General features: G+C 34.9%; 1 protein-coding gene across 2 annotated transcripts; it reads right to left on the bottom strand.

The window, feature by feature from the left end:
- Positions 1-2,912: 2,912 nt before the first annotated feature.
- Positions 2,913-10,791, bottom strand: LOC132130681 (leukemia inhibitory factor receptor-like). Of its 2 annotated transcripts, XM_059542465.1 has the most exons (18): positions 10,456-10,791; positions 9,153-9,275; positions 8,263-8,441; positions 8,022-8,172; positions 7,662-7,922; positions 7,204-7,327; positions 6,969-7,093; positions 6,735-6,871; positions 6,452-6,605; positions 5,930-5,991; positions 5,628-5,835; positions 5,369-5,551; positions 5,088-5,189; positions 4,812-4,976; positions 4,611-4,721; positions 4,385-4,478; positions 4,237-4,300; positions 2,913-3,674 (listed from the first exon to the last, which is right to left on the bottom strand). In XM_059542465.1, exons 2-18 carry the CDS (start codon positions 9,211-9,213, stop codon positions 3,297-3,299), a joined length of 2,559 nt encoding a protein of 852 aa, XP_059398448.1. In that variant the 5' UTR covers positions 9,214-9,275; positions 10,456-10,791; the 3' UTR covers positions 2,913-3,296. The 2 variants fall into 2 exon arrangements, with proteins under 2 accessions (XP_059398448.1, XP_059398449.1); XM_059542466.1 differs by lacking the exons at positions 7,204-7,327; positions 7,662-7,922; positions 8,022-8,172; ... (1 more) ...; positions 9,153-9,275; positions 10,456-10,791 and having other exon boundaries at positions 6,735-6,866; positions 6,969-7,095.
- Between the last annotated feature and the right edge of the window lie 1,234 nt (positions 10,792-12,025).

Below are 12,025 nucleotides of genomic sequence, written 5' to 3'. Positions count from 1 at the left end.
AGATACCCTGCTACCCAATCAAGATTTTTCAAGGTACAACAATGTACAGGATTTTTCTTTCTTCTGTTGTGCTGACTGTGTCCTGTGTACCTGCCAGCCACCAACCAGGTTTGCAAAAGGTGATAAATTATTAGGCACATATTTCATTAGAAAATAACTGATTCTGCATGGAATAAATGAAATAAACAGACAAATATAAAGATAAATAAAATGCAGCTCATATCTAGAATTTGCATATAGTACAGGAATTGAAGATTAGATTTATATCCTTTTCGTGGAGACATTTATGTGGCCAAGTATAAATGTATGTTTATTTTTATAGTATTTAAAATATAAAATACTATATACATTTATAGTATTGCTTCTATTTTACAGTGAAATATTACAACAGTAATGTTTCAATATAAGAATAATAGTAATAATAATAAAAACAATAATTATTAATATTTTATAGCCATATTGACATAATAGCAAGGCCAAATTGTGCAGCTGCACAAAGTACTACTACCAAGAAACAAAAACAAGAAACTGGATACTTTTTTTTTTTAATCAGAAAAATAAGAAAATAAAATCACAATTGTTTTTGTGGTTTGTCGCACAACCATTTCTAGGGTTTACAAAGAATGGTGTGAAAAGGGAAAAACATCCAGCATGCAGCAGTCCTGTGGGTGAAAATGCCTTGTTGATGCTAGAGGTCAGAGGAGAATGGGCCGACTGATTCAAGCTGATAGAAGAGCAACTTTGACTGAAATAACCACTCGTTACAACCGAGGTATGCAGAAAAGCATTTGTGAAGCCACAACACGCACAACCTTGAGGCGGATGTGCTACAACAGCAGAACACCCCACCGGGTACCACTCATCTCCACTACAAATAGGAAAAAGAGGCTACAATTTGCACGAGCTCACCAAAATTGGACATTTGAAGACTGGAAAAATGTTGCCTGGTCTGATGAGTCTCGATTTCTGTTGAGACATTCAGATAGTAGAGTTAGAATTTGGCGTAAACAGAATGAGAACATGGATCCTTGTTACCACTGTGCAGGCTGGTGGTGGTGGTGTAATGGTGTGGGGGTGTAATGTTTTCTTGGCACACTTTAGGCCCCTTAGTGCCAATTGGGCATCGTTTAAATGCCACGGCCTACCTGAGCATTGTTTCTGACCATGTCCATTCCTTTATGACCACCATGTACCCATCCTCTGAAGGCTACTTCCAGCAGGATAATGCACCATGTCACAAAGCTCGAATCATTTCAAATTGGTTTCTTGAACATGACAATGAGTTCACTGTACTAAAATGGCCCACACAGTCACCAGATCTCAACCCAACAGAGCATCTTTGGGATGTGGTGGAACGGGAGCTTCGTGCCCTGGATGTGCATCCCACAAATCTCCATCAACTGCAAGATGCTATCCTATCAATATGGGCCAACATTTCTAAAGAATGCTTTCAGCACTTTGTTGAATCAATGCCACGTAGAATTAAGGCAGTTCTGAAGGCAAAAGGGGGTCAAACACAGTATTAGTATGGTGTACCTAATGATCCTTTAGGTGAGTGTATATTGAGAACAGTCATATCGTTATCAGATCAAAACCAGACAGTTTTCATTCTGAAGGTTTGCAGTGATTGCGTTATGTTGTTCATGTCAAACACACACTGAGCTGTCCATCACAAACACACAGTCTATGGCTTCTTCACAGCCACGACGACATAGACAGGATTTGAGTCATAAACCATTTCAATGAACGATACTCTTATTTCTTTACACTTCACTGAATGTCTTTGTATTTTAGACAAATAGAGGTTGTAACCTCATTTATTCACGAATTAGTAAGCAACGTAAGTCCCACCCAGCACCAGACGTCATCTGGACGTCTTTATACAGACGTCTTTTCACCTTTCACTTTAGAACCACATTTAAACGTAATTTGGACATCTTTTTATAGACGTCTTTTCGACGAAATGAAAAAGACGTCTTTTCACCTTTCAACAAAATTTTAACGTTGTTTAGACGTCTGCCAATGACGTTTTTTCAACGAGTTTTTGCTGGGTGGGGTTATTCTCAGCACGTCAGCTAAAAACTTGATAACCTTAAAGATGTGCCAAAAGACTGCCAACGCAGGGGTAGTCACACAATGAAACTATAAAATAAATCGCATGAATAATCAAGACATCACACATCGTGGTTTTGAAGGCTACAGAGGAAGATGAGAATCCAGAGGATGAGAAATGTGCAAAAGTTACTGTTATGATGTAATTTATGAATCTCAGACCATACACACCAAAATTAACACGCTAGCAATTTAACTTACCCGTTATTGGTGGAAATGTGTTGGACAGGCACGAGCTGTTCGATTAGAACTCTTAAAACTTCGATGAAATAACAAAACAGATTAAAAGCTCTTTTATGTTAATTTATCAAAAGCACGTTCTGTGTAAACTTGAACAACTGAAAACAGCGGCTCAATGACCGATAATTTAAAACTTCCGCCCACAACTGTTTACATTGGTCGACTCGTGTAGATATCGATGTTCTATTGACTGTTCTGCCTGTCAATCAAAAGAAAGCTTTTCATTGTTGCAACGCCCTTAGCCAACCCTTCACGCCAATAAAATGGATTTTAGGAGCATAATTTCTTCTCATTCAGTCTATATATTTTACAATGTCATGCAATCTTTAAAGTTTGAATATAACGTTGACACATACTACCCTTTTTTTATGAAGCTTTGTGTGAAACTGTCATTTATTTTGATTAGCCCAAGTTACTTCAGTTTATTTGGAGTAACGTTAATGCTTTGATTGTCCATAATGCTTATAGGCATAGACAAAACTTTCGTTTTTATTATTATTATTATTATTATTTTGTTCACTGGAAAGTGTAAAATTGTATGAATTAATACACGATGTTAATACGTGTTAACCACACTTTAATGCCACAAGAGGGGACTATTACTCTATTGAAGCATAATGCTAGCAACAATAAGGTCATGGGTTGGATTCACCGGGGTCACACGAGTATGTGCCAAATAGATACATGTAAATAAATATTACATCGAAATACAATGCAAATATACAGATGCAGTTCTAAAACATGTAATAGCTTTTTTTCCCCATCACAGCATATAAACCCCCCCTGCATTTTTACTACTCATTTTACAAGAGTTGAGAGTGTTGAGAAAAGAGCAGCCTACATGTATAAATAACATGAATTCACTGGATTTTATATTGGCGTAATTCACATATACATGGTGTGCATTACATAGCATGACACTGAAGTCTATCTACAGGAGCTATTCATCTGTACATGTTGATTTGGGGCTTGTAGCTTTCTGAGTCTTTAACAAGATTATTCTGAACAAAGTTAGGGGCTGGGACATAATCATCCTGCATTTCCAGTGTAAGATTAGATATCTGAGGAACATCAACTGGTTCTGGCATGGTCAAATTATAAGAAGGGTTTTCAAGAATGGAGGTAAGCTTCTCAACAGGATAATATAAGACTTCTACTGGAGATTCAGAAAAGTTCAGGTAGAAATGTGCAGGCACTTTGGAGTTAGAGCTGATGAAGTCAAGGCTATGTAGACTTTCTGACATTGCAGGATGCTCTGAACCCTGGACCTCTTGGATATCACACTTTACATACCCCTGAGTCATCTGGGTACAATAAATGCCCTGCAAAAAAATAAAAAATAAAATAATTGTTGCCCAGTTAATAGAGAGTCAATAGAGAACAAATGGCAACCTAACAGTGTAGCATAATATTATTTAGCCTATTTATTAAGCCAATAATTTACCACACAAATCAAGTGTTTGTGTTGCAGTTCAAACGTAATTAATGTGCTCTGGGTCATAACTTATTTGATCTGGCATAGCTTTTGAGCATGCCATGCAACTTTTCCATATCGGAATCTGCTTATTTGATAATTTTATCAAGTGAAATTTATTTGCACATATCCTTTAATGTCAACTACAAAAAGATTTGGTAGATATTTCCCTTTTGATTTAAAATTGATAACCATATTTATTTTGCTGTGATTACTATGATCAAGTATATGGTTTGTTGCAGTTTACTGCTAGGATTTAACAGTGCATTCCCTCTTGTCTAAAAGACGATGGAAACACACCTGCGACCCATTTTTTGGCTTCATGATACATACATACACATACATGCAGATTATAGTAATTACAGAAAGTTATGAATTATAAGGAGGATGAATAAGCACTGATGACTCACCTTTGTAATCCATTTCCCTGCAAGTTTTGGTTCAGGAATATCTGGATACAATAGTTTCTTTAACCTGAAGGATTTTAAGAATGAAAACTTATAGAAAAGTTTGGGGTTTGAAAACCACTTTGGACATGACAAAGAAAAATGGTCCTACCATTTCCGCTTCCTGTAGCAAAGGACTGTGATGATAATGAAGACAAGGGCTGCTGCACTGCAACCCACAATAGTGGCTGCAATCACCTGGTCAACTAAAAAAAAAAAAAAACTTGTCAATGCTATATTCATCAATGCTATTTATATTTTCTCATTTTTCTCATAATTAATTTTTTTGAATTTTCAAATTATATACAAAACATATAGTTAAATATCTTCATACATACAGTTTTCCTTCTCCATTCTGAACATAGTGTAGTCACCTTCCCCTCCAGAAGTAAAGGCACTAACACGGAAGATATAGGAGCCTGGATCTAATTTCAAATTAACTTTATGCTCTAAAATTAAAACACAAAGTATGTCCATTTTTAATGCAATCTTCTTTTTTAAGAAAAAACTGTGGATGTCAAATTAGAGAATGAACCCACCCTTTGTCACGGTATTGTTAATAATTTTTTCAGAATCAGAAAGCAATGTTGTGACATTGTAGCCTTGTATGAAACCTTTTTGCAGGTGTGAGGGCACTTTGTTCCAGGAAAGCTCAATAGTTCTTCCATTGTTTTTACCTCTCAGATTCTCAACTTTCCCTGGTTCTGAGAACAGAAATAGCAGAATGGAATAAGAAAGACAAGATGAAGTTAATATGAAACCAACTTTATTTTTTAGTGAGCTATTCCTTTAAATATTGAATCTTGATTGCTTACTTTCCTCAATAGCATAACCCTCACTCCTCTTGAGAAGCTTTGGTGCATCATTAGAGCAGGCATAGACTGAGACAGTGTATCTCTCTCCTGGCCTAAGATTATCTATGAGAATTAGAACAATTGAAATATTTTGTTCAAAATAGCTGTCATCCTCCCTTTCTGAACATAACCACAGCTCACTGAACTTCTGATGGACCATTACACACATGCACAAATTCAGTATCAGAACAAAAACAGATCAGAAATGAGTCAAATGATTCATCTTTATGCTCCCAACTGACCAGACTTATTCCAGGTGCCTCTGTCACATTTTGGGATCTTCTCCCATTCTACATTACATTGGCTCTTATTGTAGGTTGGAAACCATTCGACCACAAGGCCACAAGTAGAACAGCGGTACTCTTCCAAAGATATTTCAAAGCCACCATTACTGCTATTGATATGGCTTATGCTGACTTCATTGTCTGTGAAAAGTATTATAAAACGTCATTAATTTGAATACAACCTTTAAACCCATTTAAACATCATTTAAATGCTCACCGGGATAACTTGGGGCGATGATGGTAGAAGGAGGAGAAAGACCAGCAGAGTTTGTTGCCTGGATTGTGATGATTTGACCATTTGTTTCATTTATTTTGTAGCACAGCTGCGTATTTAGTACAATATCAGATTGGCTCCCTCCTTTAGAGTTTGTAATGGTTATATTATATCCTGTAAGTATCCCATGGCTTTGTTGTGGAGTAAGAGACTTTAAAACATTGAAAAGGGACATTTTTATTTGTTTGACTGCAGCCACAAAGTGCAGAGAAAAACTAAAAATAGAAATTCCAAATAGCACTTACCTTCCACAGGACATATGCATTTTGTTCAAAATATTGAGTCCAAACGTCTACTGCTTCTGGATCTGAAGAAAGATCATTAGTGTGACACTAAATTCCTTGAATTTGACTGGCAGTTACTGAATCATTTTTACTCATCTGATTCGTTCTGAAACATTCAATCATTCATTCAGAAAGAGAACTGGATGTTAGTCTGAAACGTACAGTGTTTGATATTTCTGTTTCCCTTAAACCTATTTAGGAGTATATTAACTCAGTATTAACTTCTTGTCCAACAGATGTTTTAAATACAGAAGTAAGCTATTTTCTATGAAAGTTTGAGACTTCCGATTCATTAGTTGCTATAGGTAAATAACTACAAGAATAAGTGCAGCACCTGGACTTATGTTACAATAAGGTGGATATATCAAAGTGTTGTATAAAAGCAATATCACACTCATAAAATATACATATACAAAAATAAAATCATATATATATATAAAATGGCACTATATTTTCTAATATATAAATCCTCTGAATACTTACTGTCCTCTTTGGTGGTGAACTCAGTAATTTCACTCCAGCTGCCCCATTCATAGAAGTGCTCATAAGACCCACATCTCACTTGAGCTGTGTATTTAGTAAAAGGCTGCAGATTTTTAAGGACAAGTGTTGAAAGTCCCTTTCCACTGAAGTATTCCTTTGTGAAAGATGAAAATGTGTGGACATTTGTGAGAATGCATGTACAGGCCTTGCAAATCAAACTGTGGAAAGATACAAATAGAACGCTTATCAATTTTAATGCAAGATTAGATCTGATGACACAAACCTTGTAAAAGCTTCCATTGAGCTTCACTTCACAAATCATTGAAAACGAAGCATAATTTTTCTCATTCCAACTCCACCTTAGAGTGACATTTCTTGCATAAGCAACATGAGATATTTGAATAGGTGCTCTCATCTTTACTGTGCAAGAGGAAAACAGAAGATTAAATACACAGTTAAATGTTGTGTCCATGCAGTATTTGAAGAGATTATAAAACAATATTAAAATAAGTTTTACCTCGGTGTGTGGGGTCAGCTGTATCTGTGAGAGTCTTCACGCCGAGGGGATTTTTGGCAACCAGGGTCCAGTTTGTCACCAGCTTTGTCATCGCAGGTAGGACACATTGACCAAATGTACAATCTCTGACAAAAGCAAAACAATTAGCATTAGAGAATTTAATTCGGTATGATGGGTGCAACCGTGCATAATTCACACTGTACATTAAGATATATATATTCAGCAATGTGGATACCTTCCATTAAGTTTGTACTTTGTCTCTCTTTTAATAAGTTGGGCTTTTCTGCTTCTTTCCCAGTGACATTCCACAGAGCTGAGATCCCGTGTTATACATGTAAGATTCTGGTCATCTGGGGGATCTGTAGCATCCAGTGAAGTTAAACTCAACTTAAAAGCCAATTAACAAATTAACACTTGGTATAAACAGTTAAATTTTTTTCTTATTCTTTTAATCAGCAAGGATTCATTACATTGATCAAAGGTTAAATTACAAGAATTTCACAATATTACTGTTTTGCTGTATTTTTGATTCAATTATTGTAGCTGTGGTAAGTATAAGAGACTTAAAAATTTAGAAATCTGACGCCAAACAAGGCTTTATGAGTATTAGTCCATGTTTACTACTGCTTATGATTTAAAACTGATGGGTTTAAATTAAACAGTTCCTATTAAATAGGATGAAGATATACTTACAGCCAATAAATAATGCAGCACCTGTGCTTTCATCGTAGAAGCCTGTTTTAAAAACACATTCTATGTCTGTAGTGGATTCATTATGCCAATCAAAGTGAATTGGTTCTGTGATGTATGTTCTGTTGCTGATTCGAATTCGAAATGGATAATATGGAACAGTGGAAACTGTCTTCATGATGCAACAGAACGTGATGTTACTCCCAAACATGAAAACTTGATCGCGAGGATAGACTGTTGCTTCCTCAGGATTTAGATCTTGTCCTGTTATTTTATAGGCAAAGCAGTTAAGTTATTGTTTAGTTGCCCTGCTCTTTTGCATAGCACATGCATAAAGTATAAGAGCAACCCGTGGCTACAAACCTTTGTACGTATATAATGGCGTCCATTCACCAACGTAAAGCTGATCTCGATGCCTAAGTCTGACAGAATGGGAAGTGCACTGCAACGGTATAGGCGAGGTCCATTTCCAATGATAAAAGGTTGTTTTGTTTGGCATCACATGTATAGTTTCCTAAAACAAATATTTCTCATTTAAAAAAAGACCATATCCATAAATTGCCATTGCTTTTGTAGAAAAAATAAAATAAAAATTCACACTTACATTGTGAACACTCAACATCTTTTCAGTATAAAGGACCTCTATATCATAGCTGATTTTCTTGAACACATAATTTTCAGAAAACTCATCTCTCCATGCAACATTCAACACCCATGCACCATCTTCAGATGTATCCGTTTCCTCTGCATACACTTTGACCTCTTTTATAGTAACCGAGTGCCCTGTTGATAGATATTATAATTCAGTTCTTGTATCAATGGTCTCAAATAACAATTGAAATATGATGGTATTGTATTATTATAGGAATATGTCACCAAAAAAAAAAAAAAGTGAAAATATCTGAAAATGTACTCATCCTCAGGCAATCCAAGATGTTGATGAGTTTTTTTTTTTTTACTTTTTTGTTTTTTGTAAGAGACAAATCCATCAAGACATTTTAACTTTAAACCACTCTGGCCAATAATTAATCCATAATAATGCATAATAACACTTTCTCCAGTGAGAAATGTTTTAGTTTTTTTTTTTTTTTTCACTTTTAAACAATGCCTAATCTGTGCATATTTCTCTCCTGATTCAGATGAGATGACTTTTTCACTGGAGAAATCAATATAAGACTCATCTGAAGACGTGGTGGACTTATTTATTATAAACGCGCAGCTTCTCGCTACACAAGATGTTAATTGATGGACTGGAGTCTTGTGGATTACTTTTGTATTACTTGTGATGTTTTTATCAGCTGTTTGAACTCTCATTCTGACGGCACCCATTCACTGCAGAGGATCCATTAATGAGCAAGTCGTGTAATGTCATCTAAATTTCTCCAAATCTTGGATGCCCTGAGGCTACACATTTTTACCAAATTTGAATTTTTTGTTGAACTATTTCTTTAAAAGTTTAACAACAGTAGTTAGTTAAATGCGTTCAAGACTCACCATCCTGTTTTGTTCGGCCAATCAGTGAAAAAAGCAGAGCACACAAAAGCCAGACTGACATGACTGATCTCAGGAGATTCTGGACAAGAAATGGCTCACAAGTGTTTCCATTAGCAATTAGATCTGACGAGGAAACAAAGTGGTTCTAATCAATTAAGCATGGCTGAACAGCATCTTCTAATAAGGTATAAAAATTGAAATAAATTATCTTTCTTCCCTAATGGGTTTAAATAAACAGGAGATGGAGATAGTAAAGTGGGGAAGGAGATTGAGAAAATGGAATCATCAGGACATGATACAACACAAACTCAAACTGCATTACCTTGAGTAGTTATGTGCAGCCCAACCGGTTTCTTTTTTAAAACAAAAACTAAATTTTTTTTTTTTTATTTTTTTTTTTACAACTTTCTTGTTCTGATGGAGAAACTCTAAACACTATTCATGTTGACGTGAAGTATGAAACATGACGTGAAATAAGTTTTGCTCATAAGACCAGAAATGGATTATGAACCATAAATAAAAATCAAATCAAACATCAGGCCATTAAAAAGCAGCAATCCCGATTATTGGTGCATTACTACTGATAAATTAGAGGCTTAAAGTCTGTTGTAGATAAGACAATCATAATTTATGATCTGTGGCTATGAAAATGAGTAAACGGTAAACACACCACAGATGGTGACTGAACAGACTTCGGTCTAAACAATAGCAAATGCTAATCTATAACATGTTTAAACGAGAGTTAAATTATGACTAATATTGGCAATAGATAACAGTGTTTTTCCAATCACACCACACCAGAAAACATTCATTGCAAGTGCAATAATTTAAGAGATCACTTAATATGACTTTCCGGACATATTTTGATTTCTCATCTGGATTTCACATGTAGCTACACAATGTGTGATTCTTTGTTTATTTTGCGACATAATATATAGGCTATGGTTGAATTTTCTCTTCAGTTGCTACATGGCTCAAGAGAGTTGATACTTTTGTGTAAAGATCCATATACTACTCATAGGACTTGCAAAGTAATAATTCCTTAAAGATGATGTCAGAAACATGTGCCTGTTTTTTTATTATTATTTAAAAAGGAAATATTTTACAAAACGTATTTTTTAAACAATTAATAAATTGTTCTATACAAATACGCATAATCTAATAAAGTAGAATTAATCAAATAAGTGAGGCAAAGACATTTTGTCTCTCCTTATGAACTTAGTCCTGTCACTTAAACATTACACAAAACCTTTCATGAGAAGTTAAAACAATTACGAGAAGAAGTAGAAGAAAAAACACTCACCTGTGTTAAGTGTTCGCAGGTTTCCCTAAATTATTTTCGCCCAATGCTAAACATGTAAAACTTATCTGAGCCGAGTCGTGGAAAACAACTAAATAGTACACTCACACGCACGCACGAGCAGGCGTGTGAGAACGCGTAGTGGGAGGATCTCCGTGGAAGCGCGCGTGTGGGAAGTTGTAAAAGGGACTCAAGAAAGAATAACAAGTTTATTAACCGCTGTGTGTTTTAATGGCAACACGTTAAAGCGATTCCCTAACGCCATCTCGAAGAGTTTAGGTTGATATCGATATTTTCTTGCGTACAGTGGCCTACTCAGTACAAGATGAGAACTCAGTACGTTAAGTAAAAAGGAATGTGGATCACAGGTCCATTTCACACGATCACCGCTGACTGGAGAAATCACTATGGACCTTCAGGTAAACTGTTATTAGAGATGAGAATACTAGTCATATTAGTAGATAAACGCATTATTGGATCGGACAAAATATGAAGAAAAGAAAATAAAAGATAAGAAAAGAAAAGAAAAGAAAAACACGCAAGGGAGGGGTTTGTAGCCTGTACAATGACTGTCTGTTCTGTTGAAAGCCACGGAAGCCTTTCTCTGGAATTGTTCTAAATAAAATTAATTTCCGAGAAACACCAAACAACAATGAAACACTTGAAATTAGGCAAGGAAATTGAGGTTTATCACGTAGGCTACGTATTTTTTATTAGATTCTCAAGGCCCATAGATCATAACCATCCGCTCAAAACACATTAATACAAATAGCCTAATACAATAAATCTCATAATTAAAGAAACATTACAAGTATGTACAACAGTTTTAGATGTTTTTCCCTTCAGGCAAATATGAATAACACTTAAATGGTGCTTACATTTCAGTGCCCTGCAAAATCATGGGTGCACTTAAAAGAGGGGAAAAAACACTTAAAGCAAAGGTGCAGTTAGTTTTAGTAGTACAATTAACAAATAGGCTATACATTTAAAATATATGCATTTCCTTTACACTCTTAGCATTAATGGTGATGGAAAAAACTATTTTAAAATGCTTGAAACTGTTATAATTGGCGCTTGTTATTATTTCAAAAGTTTTAAAAACACCAATAAATTCAAAAATTCTTTAAAAAACAATATGACAATGCCTTCTGGTCATGGGCTGCACATAACCCCTATTGAAAACAGGAGGCAACACTGTGGAAAGATCAAATAATAATTATCTGGAATTCTGGGCTATTTTCAACACACACGCTGATACTAATGACTTTAATAACAAAATTATTTATCTAAGAACACTTCAGAAAATATTAGGGGCAGATTCCAGATTTATTTAGTTCAAAAAGAATATTTCACATGCACATACATATACATGTGAATATATATACATATCCACATATACAGTATATATATATATATATATATATATATATATATATATATATATACAGTATATACAGTATATATATATATATATATATATATATATATATATATATATATATATATATATATATATATATACACATACATACATACACTGCATCAAATGCATGTACCACTTCATACTATTTTC

Source organism: Carassius carassius, chromosome 47, assembly GCF_963082965.1.
Source record: "Carassius carassius chromosome 47, fCarCar2.1, whole genome shotgun sequence".
Classification (NCBI taxonomy): domain Eukaryota; kingdom Metazoa; phylum Chordata; class Actinopteri; order Cypriniformes; family Cyprinidae; genus Carassius; species Carassius carassius.
Note: the sequence above shows the minus strand (reverse complement) of the source record. Positions and strands in the feature narration are given on the sequence as shown.